Source organism: Nerophis ophidion, linkage group LG16 (assembly GCF_033978795.1).
Source record: "Nerophis ophidion isolate RoL-2023_Sa linkage group LG16, RoL_Noph_v1.0, whole genome shotgun sequence".
Taxonomy (NCBI): domain Eukaryota; kingdom Metazoa; phylum Chordata; class Actinopteri; order Syngnathiformes; family Syngnathidae; genus Nerophis; species Nerophis ophidion.
Window position 1 is genome coordinate 10,937,465 of NC_084626.1, and position 17,241 is coordinate 10,954,705.

The following is a 17,241-nucleotide window of genomic DNA, read 5'->3' on the forward strand; positions in this document are numbered from 1 at the left end:
CCCAGTCTGACAAAACATTCTGTAAGTAATTCTTATTTTCCAATCCAGGGCTTGTTGTCACAAACTATAAAGTTGGTTGTCAGAAAATTATTTTGACAGGAAAAATCCTACGAGACTTGTCGCTTTTTCTTGAAAATGTCATCGAAGTGAATTAATTAACTCATATTATGTTTTGCATATGGTGAATGTTTATATTCCTCTTGGAGAAATCAAACCACCAAGTTTAAGTAAATAGTGGTATTTCAATTTGAGCACTTAATAAGATAAGGCCCCTTAGTTTGATAATTACAGGTGGATTGAATCACTTCTCGTAGGAAAAAGGCCCTAATTGGGACTTCGGAATGCAAAAGTGATAGCCCTATCCTTGAGAAGAGACTACATGTCCAGCTCAACGTCAACATTTAAGTCATCACTTAAAGCAGTTGTTTTTCAGACACTTACAGACAGACATCTCCTTATTTATGGCCAGATGCTGTCCTGACTTAGCACACACCAAGAGACAGAAAGGAGGACTATAAAAACTGATGGTTTGGTTTTTCCAAGTTAGGAGAGACACATTTTCTCTACCTGACCTCCTCCAGGAACTGCAATCCGGTATAATGACGCTCGCTTGGCATAAAGCAACTTTTAGTTCAGTAAAGCCTCTCCTACGTCTCTTTTGATCCCGCCGCACTGTCGTGTCATCCTTCAGTGCGGACGAGGATGACAAGACCAGAAATACACATCATCATCCAGAAAGTGTTCTTTCAGACCTAAGAAGTGTCTATCCGAACCAGAAAGTAAGGCAGCAATGGTCAGATTTTTATTTTATTTTTTCCCCGGGGAGCTGGAGACCTACTCTCGTCACTTCAAGGAAAGCTCTTTTGTGAATGCCAGATTGGCCAAATTCACAAATCATATTCAATTATTCTTTAATGATAAACATTAGCACAAAACCACAGCCCTAACCTAAACGCGACCCTCGACCCCTGACCAATCACAACACAGTAGGCTTAGAATTTGAGCATGTCGACCAAGCAGAGACAAATGCAGATTTATTTACGGGGTATTTCATTCACTACAGTGCCCCACTGAGATCCAATATCATTCTAATACATGCATAATTTTGTACCAAAATGCTCATTAAAAGGAGAAGTGCATGAAAGATTGATGGCAGAAATAGTGTGCAGTGCTACTATTAGCGCCTGAAGATCAAAACAGAAACGTGGTAAACATGCAAGGGGAGATAAAAAGAGAAAGCAAAGCCTCGGAGATGTGGAACTTCCTAACAAGTTGACTTTTAACGACCACTCTGCAAAGAAAGGCATGTGCTGAATTATAGAAGCCAACAAAAGTTGATTTAGATCAGGGGTGTCCAAACTTATTGACTTGGGGGCTGCTTTGGGCTTAAAAATGTGTCCGGGGGTCAAAAGCTGGCTGCATGTAAAGAATGGATGTTTATATACATACTGTATATATTAGGGCTGTGCATCTTTACCTAAGTGGCGATCCGATATGAATTGTGGTACATGCTTTACGATACGATTTACTAACAATACTTAAAACATTACAATTTGATGCAGATGGAAGCTTTGCATGGCGAAAAGAAAATGTATCATGTCTGAACAATATCAAGTGTTTATTTTTGAAATAGATGCAAAACTCATATTCATAAACTTGTTGTACATTTTGTACATTCTTGGGTAGCAGGTTATAGTTTGCTTTGTACATCATTTTAGCAGTTTGCAAATTCACCAAGTCGTTGAATTTCCGTATGCGTGATTCACTAAATAAAGGGTTTGTATGTTCTCTATATCCAACATTATGTATTAGTCTAAATGATCTTTTTTGCAACACAGTTACTGAATGAAGCGCACATTTGTAGTTGTTTCCCCATATTTCTACACAATAACTGAGATATGGTAACAAGTGAGCAGTAAAGAGTATGGAGAGATTTTTGGTCCAAAACATATTTTGCTTTATTCATTATTGACGTGTTTCTTAATACATTATGTTGTATATTTTTACATTAAATTTCCAGTTCATTTTATTATCCATTACACCCGAAAATATGTTTTTTTTTTACCCTTTCAATATCTATCTACGTCATCTTTTTGTATTTGTGTTTGACTTTCCCTTCTACTGTTATTAAATATTATTATTTTAGTTTTACCGGGATTCAAAGATGGACTGTTTTTGTCAACCTACCTTTTTAATTTGTTAATTTCTTCTGTTATTATTTGTATTAGCGTTTGTGTATATACTGTATATATACATATATATATATATGTATATTTATACATATATACATTTAATATATATATACATATACATATATACACACACATTTATATGCATATATAGATATATATGCACACCCATGTACACAGATGTATACACATACACACACACACACACACACACACATATATATATATATATATATATATATATATATATATACACATGTACACAAATGTATATACACATTTATACACACACACATATATACACACACACATACATATATATATATATATATATATATATATATATATATATATATATACACATATGTATACATATATACAAACCCCGTCTCCAAATGAGTTGGGAAATTGTTTTAGATGTAAATATAAACGTAATACAATGATTTACAAAACATTTTCAACCCATATTCAGTTGAATATGCTACAAAGACAACATATTTGATGTTCAAACTGATAAACATTTTTTTTTTTGCAAAAAATCATTAACTATAGAATTTGATGCCAGCAACACGTGACAAAGAAGTTGGGAAAGGTGGCAAGAAATACTGATAAAGTTGAGGAATGCTCATCAAACACTTATATGAAACATCCCACAGGTGTGCAGGGTAATTGAGAACAGGTGGGTGCCATTATTGGGTATAAAAACAGCTTCCATGAAATGCCAAATAATTCACAAACAGGGATGGGGCGAGGGTCACCAATTTGTAAGCAAATTGTCGAACAGTTTTTTGAACAACATTTCTCAACGAGCTATTGCAAGGAATTTAGGGATTTTACCATCTACGGTCCGTAAAATCATTAAAAGGTTCAGAGAATCTGGAGAAATCCCTGCACGTAAACGATGATATCACGGACCTTTGATCCCTCAGGCGGTAGTGCATAAAAAACCGACATCAGTGTGTAAAGGATATCACCACATGGGCTCAGGAACACTTCATAAAACCACTGTCAGTAACTACAGTTGGTCGCTACATCTGTAAGTGCAAGTTAAAACTCTACTGTGCAAAGCCAAACCCATTTATCAACAGCACCCTGAAACGCCGCCGGCTTCGCTGGTCCGGAGCTCATCTGAGATGGACGGATGCAAATTGGAAAAGTTATCTGTGGTCTGACGAGTACACATTTCAAATTTAATTTGGAAACAGAGGACGTGGTGTCCTCCAGAGGAAACTAACCATTCGGATTGTTATAGGCGCAAAGTTCTAAAGCCAGCATCTGTGATGGTATGGGGGTGTATTAATGCCCAAGGCATGGGTAACTTACACATCTGTGAAGGCACCATTAATGCTGAAAGGTCCATACAGGTTTTGGAGCAACATATGTTGTCATCCAAGCAACGTTATCATGGACGCCCCTGCTTATTTCAGCAAGACAATGCCAAGCCATGTGTTACAAAAGCGTGGTTTCTTAGTAAAAGAGTGCTGGTACTTTCCTGGCCCGCCTCCAGTCCAGACCTGTCTCCCGTCGAAAATGTGTGACCCATTATGAAGCGTAAAATACGACAGCGGAGAACCCAGACTTTTGAACGACTGAAGCTCTACATAAAACAAGAATGGGAAACAATTCCACTTTCAAAGCTTCAACAATTAGTTTCCTCAGTTCCCAAACTTTTATTGAGTGTTGTTAAAAGAAAAGGTGATGTAACACAGTGGTGAACATGCCCTTTCCCAACTACGTTGGCACGTGTTGCAGCCAAGTTAATTATTATTTGCAAAAAAAAACAAAGTTCATGAGTTTGAACATCAAATATCTTGTCTTTGTAGTGCATTCAATTGAAAATGGGTTGAAAAGGATTTGCAAATCATTGTATTCCGTTTATATTTACATCTAACACAATTTCCCAACTCATATGGAAACAGGGTTTGTATGATATACTCACGTTGTCCATAAAATGGCAACAATGTGCAGCTGTTCAAGTTTCAGAAATTTAAAATGAAACTGGAAGCAACCCGCTGGCCTGATTCCTTATTCATTTTGTGATGTGTTGCGGGCAAAACTAAACGCGCCGGCGGGACCCACTTAGCCCGCAAGCCTGGTTTGGACACCCCTGATTTGGATCATCACTTCAGGACGATAGCTTACTTCTTGCTTCCAGATTGGCTTCCCTGCGCAGAGCAAGTGTAGTTTCCGATCACATGACCGAACCTCAGTGCCACGGGATGGTCGCAGTTGTCCACCGTCACCACCAGGACCTTCTGGTCTGACGGACCCTGAGGCAGACCGGCCTGGTTTAGGACGGGCTGCGAAGACAACATCAATCATACAGTGAGCGAGCCTTGATGGACATAAACACTCACAGGCCACAACATTAGGTACACCTGCACAATAGCAGATGAGACAACACAAAAGCAGGATTCAAACTAGTGCCCTTGTCGGTTTCTAATATTTTGTTTACCTTTTTACAGCAACATAGACTGGGGAAACTATTTGATATCATTTGTACCTAATTGAAGCTTCATATTGTTGTTTTAAATGATAATATATATCTATAGTAATAACATTATTATGAATATATTGAAATTCATACAAAATGTATCAGGAGAAAAAATAGGAAAAAATTGACTGTATCCAATGAAAATAATTAAATAACTTGATAACATTTTTATTATTTAACATGGGAAAAGTAAACAATATTTGAATTAATAAAAATATTATTGAAACATATTGAATATATTATATTTTTTATATAATATATATAGTTTATAAAGATTAAACATAAATTGAATAAGTCTTTAAAACATTTTTTTTAGCTATTTTGTTGCTATTTTAAATATTTATTCTTACTTTTAAATCATTCTTCATTAAGACTTTTGAAAACTAAAAGAAGACAAGCAAAAAAGTATTACAAAAAATATAACGTGTTTTTAATATGATGTAATATACAATATACTGTATAATATGCAACATACAAGTTATATGGTTTAGACAGAAACATGGAATAAAAAAAATAGATTAATAGACAAAAAAAGAAGTTGAATTAAATTATTTTAAATAATTTAGCTTTTTTGCGATTATGTAAAATATATATATTTTTTATACACACCATTGAAACAGTTAACATTAATTAATAATCAAACACAAATAATTAATAACACATTTTACAATATAATACAACATATGATAATACAATATTTATTAGTGATGGGTCAAAAGATACAGAAACATAATAGCATTATGAAACACGAGAAATACTGTACGCCTCGATACCTAAATGGGTGTGTCGCTTTAAGAAAAAGATCCATGACCCATACAGTTGCTGTGTCCAATGTGAAGCACCAAACTGTGTTTATCAGGAAACGCTTCTTTTGGCTCACGAGTGACAGCTTCTACTAAAAGAAGTCAGAGGTGTGGCTTGCCGCGTTGGACAGCAGCTTTGTTGCCATCATCGATGTCAATGGAACTAAAAAAACTAGCAACTTCCAAGGTTGTGGGATACTTTTGATCTTATAGCGCCAAACAAGGTAAATGTTTACTATTTGGCTCACTAACCAGACATGCATTTTTCATATTCCTTTCTGCACAGCTATTTGTTATAATTGTTAACTATTCATTTTATTTGGATTTCAAATCTAATGACTTAATTGATCCAGCAGATGGTGCCATTATGAAACACTAATACAGTATCAGTGCTGTGTCAATACAGCCAGGGAGTGCGCTGACTAGTTAACTCAGGAGTCGGGAACCTAACATGTTGAAAGAGCCATATTGCACCAAAAATACAAAAAAAATCTTTCTGGAGCCACAAAAAGTTAAAAGCTTTATGTAAGTGTTATAATGAAGACAACACATTAAGTAAGCGTCTCAGAGGGTTAGATAACTCCTGGATATTACTGGCTTCAAACTGCCAAAAGTATAGATGTGTGTGCCCAAGTTAAAGGAAAGGACAGGCTGTCTTCGTCTAATGGATTTATTGCAATCTTTCCAAGCTGGGTAACTTTTGCTGTGGTCTGGAACAACATGGCACACAATCAGAAATGCAGCCAATACTACACACAGATAATGTGTCATGAGACATACGAATATGAATTCCATACATATAAAGGAAATTAAAATGAACTCAAATATACCGACAAATGAGGCATAATAATGCAATATGTACGCACAGCTAGCCTAAATGGCATGTTAGTATGGATTATTAGCACTGCACTCAAGTTAATGACACCAACAAAGCTCACTTTTGTGCATTCACGCCCAACATAAAACGTTTGGTGGACAAAATGAGACAAAGAAGGCGTAGCATAAAACATGTCTTACTGTGGCAGCGTCAGAGAAAGTTGTAAACCAACTACGGTGAGTTCAAGGATCGCCAAATTTAGTAGGACAAAACAGTGCTGGACATCACTGTAGCATAAACACAAACTATTAAACAGTAGGCTTTTCAACAATTAGGAAGGTTTGTGTCATGTTTGTCCTACAGAAACCTTATTAAAACAACAAATATATTTTTCACCCCCATCTTTTTCCATTTTTGAAAAAGCTCCAGGGAGCCACTAGGGCGGTGCTAAAGAGAGAAGCGGGTAGCTGACCCCCATGCTAACTGAAACATAACTAATATTTGCATGCAGTTTATAAAGTTAAAAACATTAAATATGTTTCGTGAGGCCTTTTGGGGGTGTATTTTAAAGATGTGTCCGTTCAGAAAACATCAAATCACTTTGTCCCAGTGTAAAATGTCTCGACTCAGGCTGACACATTAAAGTTGTTCTCTAGAAAAAGCACATTGTTATTTTTAAGACACGTGAGTATTTTTGGCTGCCGCCATAAATAGCAATCAGGAATAGGGATTGTTAATGAAACATTGCATTGTTGTGCTGCGTGGAAGAAAGGATTAGTCGGCAAATAATGTGCATTGTTGCAAAGCCGATTAAACGCCGGAGCTTTGAAAGCGGCAAAGATCAGCTAAAAAGCTCCAGAAGTCTGCTTGTTTCTGCTGCCCTTGTGTAGTTCAACAATTCATACGACACCGGCGGCGGTGTATCACGCGATAACACACACACACGCACACGCACACACACACACACACACACACACACACACACACACACACACACACACACACTGGTTATAATTTCAAATAAGGACCAAGTTTTTGATCATCACTTGTGGGGACCACCCTTTTTACAGGTTGTGGAGGCATACAAAAAATGAGGTAAAATAGCCACTGCCCAGTTAGCTCATACACGTCTTTAAAACTCTGGATTGATGAAGTAATGTCCCACTATGGACGGGACTCTCGCTACTACATTGGATCCACTATGGACTGGACTCTCACCGTTATGTTGGATCCACTATGGACTGGACTTTCACAATATCATTTTAGACCTGCTCGACATCAATTGCTTTCAGTCTCCCTTAGGGGTAGGGGGAGTTGCCCACATATGCGGTCCTCTCCAAGGTTTCTCATAGTCATTGTCACCGACGTCCCACTGGGGTGAGTTTTTCCTTGCCTTCATGTGGGCTCTGTACTGCAGATGTCGTTGTGGCTTGTGCAGCCCTTTGAGACACTTGTGATTTAGGGCTATATAAATTGATTGATTGATGAATGTGCTGATCATTCTTACTGGGGACCCTGGGGAAATAAGAGTTAAAATGCTTCATGGGGACCAAATTTAAATGATTTGGCATAATTCACACAAATTTGTACCTGACTACTGTCATGTCCGGAACTGTGGTTGTTTGTGCTTCCTCGATGCAAGGATGATGTGGGACGAGTCAGGGACGGATGTAAGTACATTTTATTTATTACTAAAATACAAAAGGGCAAAACAAAGAACGCGCTCGGTGGCGGCTAATAATCTATACTAAAACTTTTAACAAAAACAGCACAATGGCATGGCTATCTATAAATAAACAAAAGATGCTAACAAAGATACTCAATAAACCAAAAATACACAGATCTTACGTGGCGTGGTCCAAAGGTTTAGCAGCGTGGCAAGGCGTGAAGGTTTGTACGAGAGATGCAGGCATGAGGCAGAATGCAAAAATCCCAGGACGATAAACTGAAAGCAAGTGACATAAATAGTGGCCGTGGTAACTAGAAACAGGTGTGAGAGGCTGATGATCGGGGCGTGACTAGGGGAAACAGGTGGAAACTAATGAGTAGCTATGGTAACAAAAACAAACCAGGAAGTGAAAAAACGGAACAAGAGTCCACAAAACAAACCAAAACATGATCAAACATTAAACCAGATTTACAGGCGTGACAACTACTGAGGACCATTAAATGAAAAAAATGTCATTAAAAATGGGCCAAAGCTTAAAAATCACTTAGGCATCTTCAGAATGGATCTGACTATCATTTAAAAAGTTTTCCCTTGAGGGGACCTGTTTTTTTGTCCCCATATTGTCAGAGGTCCCCTAAAGGTGACTGTGTAAACAGAGCGATGTCCCCATTAAGTAAGCATTGCCAGAACGCACGCACGCACGCACACACACACACACACACACACACACACACACACACACACACACACACACACACACACACACACACACACACACACACACACACACACAGAAGAAGAAAAAGAAGGGTTGTCTCTCGGCAGGACATCATCCCTGTCAACAAAGAGTCGTCTTCATTGTCTGAGGGAGGGGTTGTCCGTGGGGGTAAAGAATGATGATTCCATCAATAAAGGTCCTGACCTCTTCAAAGCGGGCAGTTTGAGGTCACGCGCAGCTCGCATCGACCCTAAACCCTAAACTGGGGTTCAATCTGGTGCTGGGAGGGAGACGGGGGGCTGACAAACCAAAACGTCCCGCCTCTCAACCCCCCACTCACGCAGCTGAGCGAGTGTTGGAAGAGATCGGGCTGGTCAGACAGGACTTAGCAGGAATTAGCCTGTCTCGTATGCGGGGATGAGAATTGCCATTGTCTCGTTTTACGCCAACCAAAATAGATCAATATCTCTCCACTCGACGCCTTTACGTATCCTCCCAGCTGTCATATCAAAACTTGCTGTCTTTGCATGACCTCCACCAGGGAGTCGTCATTGTGTTCCGTGCAAAAACAACAAAAAAGGACTTGGTTGGAAGTGAAGGGCAAAAGCTATTGCAGAGGTCCATCCATCCATCCATTTCCTACCGCATGTCCCTTTTGGGGTCGTGAGGGGTCGCTGGAGCCTATCTCAGCTGCATTCGGGTGGAAGGCGGTGTACACCCTGGACAAGTCGCCACCTCATCGCAGCTATTGCAGAGGTGTCTGAACTTGTACCACCGACCGACACTTAAATACATGTGCTAAATTAAGAGCTGAATAGTGCTGGCAAAACCCTGTTGATAAATCAAATTGTGCAAGCTTAAAAATCATATTTGCATTAGGGTTGTACGGTATAGTACCGTGATACTAATGAATCATATTTGGTACTATACCGCCTCCATGTACAGTAGCGTATCCAGTCGATAGTACTATACTTACGTCGATCATTTTTGGCATCACAACTTCTTATTTAATTTTTTTTACATTTTTTTCCAGAATTATTGTCCCTGCACACATGAGGACTTTGAATATGACCAATGTATGATCCTGTAACTACTTTGTATTTGGTATCGGATTGATACCCAAATTTGTGGTGTCATCCAAAACTAATGTAAAGTATCAAACAACAGATAAAGATGTTTATGACATTTTAACAGAAGTGTAGATAGAACATGTTAAAAGAGAAAGTAAGCAGATATTAACAATAAATGAACAAGTAGATTAATAATTCAATTTCCACCACTTGTCCCTCATAATTTTGACAAAATAATAGAATGATAAATGACACAATATGTTACTGCATACGTCAGTGACATAATCCGTGGTCCGGATCATGTTTTTTTTACGTTCTGTTAATTTTGGACTCCTTTAGTTGGTGTTTGTGCACCTCCTGTCTTTGTCACTATGGTTACTTATTGTTTTCACCTGCCTCTGGTGTTCGGGACACTCACTTGTCTCTAATCAGAGGCATTATTTAAGCCTGCCTTTGCCAGTCAGTCGGCCAGGCGTCATTTGTTTGCCTCGTGCCTTGCCACATAAGTCGTGTTTGTTTCATGCCATAGTTCCCCGAGTATTCCATGTCCATAGTTTATGCTAAGTATTTACTTCACGCAGCCTTGTCTACGTAAGTCTTCTTTAATTTCATGCCACAGTTTCGTGAGGTTTCATGTCTATAGTTCCAAGTTACCTGCCCTAAGTTTTTGCCTTAGCTTCATGATTTTGGATAATTAAATCATGTTTTTACCTGCATGCCTTATCCGGAGTAGTCCGTTTGCATCCTGGGGAAACAAACCTCGCAGTAAGCTGCAACCCCGCCCTGACAGTCAGCAGCTAAATTAGGAGCCCTTGTTTGCTTATTTACTACTAAAAGACAAGTCGTCTAGTATGTTCACTATTTTATTTAAGGACAAGCTTGCAATAAAAACATGTTTAGTGTACCGTAAGATTTTTTGTTAAAATAAAGCCAATAATGCCATTTTTTGTGGTCCCCTTTATTTAGAAAAGTACCGAAAAGTATCGAAATAATTTTGGTAGCGGTACCAAAATATTGGTATCAGGACAACACTAATTTGCATCTTCTTCTCCCCGTATTGTTGGGGTTTGGATGATCAGCATGAAGTCTGCAGAATAATGAAGACAGAGACGCAAAATAGATTGCACACCTTATCATACTTTTAGTAGATCAGCTTTGCCTGTGCTTTCAGATCTGCATCTGTTTTAGTACACGCAAACCTTTAGTAAATCAGGCTCTATGTGTTTTTATTTTAAAATATAGTCTCTATTGTGCAAAACGTGGTCAAAAAATTTAAAAAAATATTAATAAAAAATGCATATGTTTGATTAGGGGTGGGGGCTGATTAAAATAGTTCATACCACGCCTTCCGCACGAGTGCAGCTGGGATAGGCTCCAGCATCCCCTGTGACCCCATAAGGGACAAGCGGTAAAAAAATTAATGGATATTTAAAGGCCTACTGAAACCCACTACTAGCGACCACGCAGACTGATAGTTTATATATCAGTGATGAAATATTAACATTGCAACACATGCCAATACGGCCGGTTTAGTTTACTAAATTGCAATTTTAAATTTCCCGCGAGTTTCTTGTTGAAAACGTCGCGGAATGATGATGCGTGCGCGTGACGTCAAGGACTGTCAGGAAATAGTAGCCCAGGGCCAGTTACGGCTAAAAGTGGTCTCTTTTCATCGCATAATTACACAGTAATTTGGACATCTGTGTTGCTGAATCTTTTGCAATTTGATCAATTAATAATGGAGACTATAAAGAACAATGCTGTTTGAGGAAAGCGGTGTATTGCAGCTATCTTTAGCACCGAGACACAGCCGGTGTTTCTTTGTTTTTAACACAGAGCGGTCAAGCGAACATGTTTCTCTACGTCAACCAGCATGTTTTTGTATGGGAAAATTGTGATGTATATCTTACCGGAGACATCATTGGATTATTTGTCCTCCTGCAGTAGATGTTTAAAAGGCAGCTGTGAGATTGGCTCCTCGTTTTCTCCCTGAGACACTACGTGTTCACCGCAGCCATCCGACCCCGAGGTATGTCTTTACAATCTCACTAAAACACTGTTAAAACAATAAGCAGATAATGGATCTTCCAGAATTATCCTAGTAAATGTGTCTAATTACATCTGAAACGCTCCCACTGCCGCCGCCCAGAGCCGTCGCTTTTTATTTTATTTTATTTTTTTCTAGTCCTTCGCTATCAATATCATCATCCACAAATCTTTCTTCCTCGCTCAAATTAATGGGGAAATTGTCGCTTTCTCGGTCCGAATAGCTCTGGCTGCTGGAGGCTCCCATTAAAAACAATGTGAGGACGTGAGGAGCCCTCACCCTTGTGACATCATCGTCTGCGACTTCCGGTAAAGGCGAGGCTTTTTTATCAGCACCTAAAGTTGCGAACTTTATCGTCGATGTTCTCTACTAAATCCTATCAGCAAAAATATGTTAATATTGCGAAATGATCAAGTATGACACATAGAATGGACCTGCTATCCCCGTTTGAATAAGAAAATCTCCTTTCAGTAGGCCTTTAAAAGTGACAAACGAAACAGTTTTATTTTGACAGCGGTTTCCCTACAAGGAAGCGACTGTTTCACGGCCAACTTGTTAAGTCATCTGCTTCTTTTATTTTGTCCGCCTTGTAACAAATTTCTTGACGATGAACAAGGCAAACACGACGCTTGAATCGCTCAACGGTGAAATCATCCAGCGTGTTCTTTTGCTTCTACTGGTGAAAGGTCCGGAACAGGCAACGCTCCAGATTGGACGCTCCTTTGCTGACCTCTGCTGTCATCAGTCACGGCTGCTGATTGGCCAACAAGGAGCGCCTGTCAGGACGACATCGGGCCCCACAAAGCCCCATCCTGTCAGCGCTGATTGGAGTGTACATATTTGCTCAAGTCCACAACAGGAGCATTATGGGAATATGACTTTCCTGACAAAAAAGGTGGACACCCACAGAAATATGCGGTGTAAGATGGACTGGATACACCATAGCAACAAGGGAGCGGGGGCCCCCAAGCGTCGCTGTTCAAAGAGTCAATACTTCTCCCTGCTTTTCTTCCCCGGGGCCGCATCATTCACTGCCCCGAGGTCCCAAAGGAAGCGGAGCCACGCACAAAGGCGGCGGTCATTGCCATTCTCCGCAGCCCCCGCTATCCATGAAAGCCACATTTCAATCAAGACCCCTCCCCGAAACACCGCCCTGGCCCCTGCAGATAAGAAGGTGTCATGGTGGGATACCTCCAGTGGGAGGAGCTTCTGCTTTCCCTGCGATGCTTTGGTGTTTAAAAGTCTCTACGCACACATTTTTATACATTTCAATAAATATTATCACATGTCTTAGTAACGATGGGCGGATTAAACAATATCGATTCTAAGTGTATTATCAGTATCAGGTCGATACTAGCGTGATATGAGCAATATTTTTCAGTTCTCCATGTTTATTTTCACAGATATAGGTATTTTTTTTTGCTCATTATCTTAGGACCGATGCCAAACCGATTTTTACACAGCAAAAAGTCAAAAACAAAAACAAAAAATACAAAAATGAGGGGTATTCTGTTTGAAGTAAGCAAAATTATCTGCCAATAGAACAAGAAAATTCGGCTTGTAAAAACTTTCCAAAACAAGTAAAATTATCTAACCTCAATGAACCCCAAAATACCTTAAAATAAGTATATTCTCACTAAATACAAGTGCACTTATCTTGGTAGAAAAAAATGAGACCTTTTTGCTCAATATGATGAAAAATATTGTTAAATTAAGTAAATGCTCGTGCCATTATCTTGACATAATGATATGCGCTCGGCATCATGATTTTTTTTTTTTCATGCTTGAGGTAAGAAATTATTAATTTAAAAAAGTAGTTTTACACTTTTGAGTGTTAATGACACAGCTTTGCAACAGTTGATATTCTAGTTTCAAGTATGTTTTACTCAAAATAGGTGATAAATCTCAGCAACAAGCTGTAATATCTTACTGAGATCATTTAGGACTAAAACCCTTAAAACAAGTAAAACATTAACATAAAATCTGCTTAGTGAGAAGAATGATCTTATCTGACAGAAAATAAGCAAATATCATCCTTATTTGAGATATTTAATCTTACTTAGATTTCAGTGTTTGCGGTGTAGTCTCGCCTTTACCCAAACTGCTATACTGAATTATTTGAAGGCCACCTGCTCAGTGGCCTTGTGGTTAGAGTTTCCGTCCTGAGAAGGTCGTGAGTTCAAACGCCGGCTGAGTCATATCAAAGACTATAAAAATGGGACCCATTATCTCCCTGCTTGGCACTCAGCATCAAGGGTTGGAATTGGGGGTTGAATCACCAAAAATGATTCCCGAGCAAGGCCACCGCTGCTGCTCACTGCTCACCTGAACAAGGGAATGGGTCAAATGCAAAGGACAAATTTCACCACACTTAGTGTGTGTGTGACAATCATTGGTACTTTAAACTTTAACTTGATGACTCAGCTTCTTTGATCGCACCAATGTTCAAATAATCATAACTTTCCTTTTGTTGTTCGCAAAAAACCTCTGACATAGCTTTTTTGTCGCTATGTCACTGGTGTGCGTGAGCGACAGGAAGAAAAGCTCACACTCGCTTGGGGAGAATCGTGCGGCGCCACCTGCTGAATCGCATGTGTACGTTGCTAACACCCCGGATGTAAGATGTTGCATCTTTTTCAACAGTTACTGACTCCATTAGTCAACCAAAGGTTGTAACTGTTCATCCAGTTTCACTTTCTGAAAGTTCAATGTTCCAATAAAAAGTCGGTTCTCGTTCCAGATCTGGGCCCCAGGTGTCTTTCTATTTTAAATTGAACTCGTCTGAAGAAATCAATAAAGTACTATCCATCTATTTATCTAACTATTAAAAGCTCCTAATGTAGCATGCACATTTTTTATTTATTTAGATTTTTTTAACTATCATCTTTTAAATTATATTTTTTTAAAAAGACGCGTTCCTGTCTCTCATAATGATTGTGAACGATAGGCAAAATTTCCCAAAAAGGGTCGGTCCCCTTTAAAACACAAACAAACAAAAAAAACCTACAATTTAAAAACTAAACATGTGAAATAAAATAAGAATAGATATACAAATACAATATACATAAAGAAAAATACTAATAAAAGCACAGAAAATTTTTTACAAATAAATGTTGGAATTTGATTGTTTGTTTATGTATATTTATTCACACTACTTTTAAGAAGTATTTAGATACAAGTTTTGTTTTAAGGTATTTTAGAGGGTGTTTTGTCTTAAAATGTCTTTCTGAGAAGTGAATTGTTTTGGGACTGAATTGTAATGCTGTACATTGTGATGTTCACTAATGATGGGTAAACGACACCTCAGTGAGTGTGTGGCAAACTCACTGGTTGTATTGACACTGCACTGATACTGTGTTGTTACTGTATTTCATATTTGTGCCATCAACTGGATTGAAAAAGTAACTATACTTGACCCCCAAAGTAGATTATCCATCCATCCATTATTTACCACTTGTCCCTTTGGCAATATAGTGTAGCTGGATATACCTGTATATACATACAATATATATATATATTATATATGGCGCAGTGGGATAGTGGCCGTGCGCAACCCGAGTGTCCGTGCGCAACCCGAGTGTCCCTGGTTAGAATCCCACCTAGTACCAACCTCGTCACGTCCGTTGTGTCCTGAGCAAGACACTTCACCCTTGCTCCTGATGGGTGCTGGTTGGCGCCTTGCATGGCAGCTCCCTCCATCAGTGTGTGAAAGTGTGTGTGAATGGGTAAATGTGGAAGTAGTGTCAAAGCGCTTTGAGTACCTTGAAGGTAGAAAAGCGCTATACAAGTACAACCCATTTATCATTTATTTATTTAAAAAAAAAAAATAATAATAAATAAATAAAAATAAATTAAAAAAAATATATACATATATATATATATATATATCCATCCATCCATTTTCTACCGCTTATTCCCTTTCGGGGTCGCGGGGGGCGCTGGCGCCTATCTCAGCTACAATCGGGCGGAAGGCGGGGTACATATATATATATATATATATATATATATGTCTTGATTGGATTATCCAGAGAATAGTGCTCGACACTGTGGTAGAGCGTAATATGTAGGTGTGGGAAAAATCACAAGACTACTTCATCTCTACAGAACTGTTTCATGAGGGGTTCCCTCAATCATCAGGAGGGAACCCCCTCATGAAACAGTTCCGTAGAGACGAAATAGTCTTGTGATTTTTCCCACACATATATATATATATATATATATATATATATATATATATATTTTTTTTTTTTTTTTTTTTTTTTCTACTTGTGCGGCCCGGTACCAATCGATCCACGGACCAGTACCAGGCCGCGGCCCCGGTGGTTGGGGACCACTGCCCTACATCAACAACACGGTCAGCTGCCTGTCGGTGCGCAGCTCGTAGATCGCCGCCCTCTACTTCACCCTCAGCAGCCTGACCAGCGTCGGCTTTAAACGTGTGCGCCAACACGGACGCTGAGAAGATCTTCTCCATCTGCACCATGCTCATCGGCGGTATGCCGGACGACTCGTATGGAATAACGTGATTGGGCATAACATGATTGTTTATATTGTGGGAAAGCGGACGTGAAAAAAGGCTGTCCTCACTCAGGTCCGTATGGAGCTGGAGGGGGCGTGGCCTCCAGCTCCGGCTGAAAACCGGGGGATTTTCGGGAAAATATTTGTCCCGGGAGGTTTTCGGGAGAGGCGCTGAATTTTGGGAGCCTCCTGGAAAATTCGGAAAGGTTGGTTAGTATACCAGAGTGTACCCCGCCTGAGTTAGGTTTCAGCACCCCCCGCGACCCCAAAAGGGACAAGCGGTAGGAAATGGATAGATAGATATATTCCTCGCGCAATAATTGACTGAAAGAATCATGGTGATGTGACGTTATTGATGGGAAAATGCATTTTTGGACAATAGGATTTGCCTGAGGGGCTAGGACACACAGAGTAACAAGCGGTAGAAAATGGATTAGAAAGGACAGATTTAAAAAAATTATACTTTAAAAAATATATATACATTTTTTAGAATTTGTTTGGGACTTCCCGCGGCCCAGATTTTGACACTGGTGGGCCAGATCCATAGTTTGGGGACCCATCACTAGTGTTTAAATTACAATTCACTCTCGTGCCCATGTACGCGAAAGTGATCTCTTTTGTCACGACGTAGCCATTTTTAGCTTTTGAAGACTACAGAGTCCATCATAGTTTGTTGGCCAAAAGACAACTTTTAACCCCTTCTTCATTAATGCTACCATTGACATTGAATAGAAAATATGCATGGTGGGAGGGATGGGATTGAGTTGGGGGGGTCATCTTTATGATGCAAAGTGCCTTCTTAAATGGACTCCAAACTGGGAATGCAAGAAGACAACAGATCCTGCACATTCCTCACTAATTAAGATGTTGAAATGTTGGTGTGGAAAAAACAGTTTGAGTCATCTTGAGTCCAGTC

The 17,241-nt window shown here is 39.2% G+C and overlaps 1 protein-coding gene across 1 annotated transcript in view; it reads right to left on the bottom strand.

The window, feature by feature from the left end:
- celsr2 (cadherin, EGF LAG seven-pass G-type receptor 2) overlaps window positions 1–17,241 on the bottom strand; it is a 269,713-nt gene that overhangs the window by 71,724 nt on the left and 180,748 nt on the right. Inside the window, exon 6 of the mRNA XM_061874218.1 lies at window positions 4,332–4,489. Coding sequence (XP_061730202.1) covers window positions 4,332–4,489 — 158 coding nt within the window. The remainder of the gene's footprint in view (window positions 1–4,331; window positions 4,490–17,241) is intronic.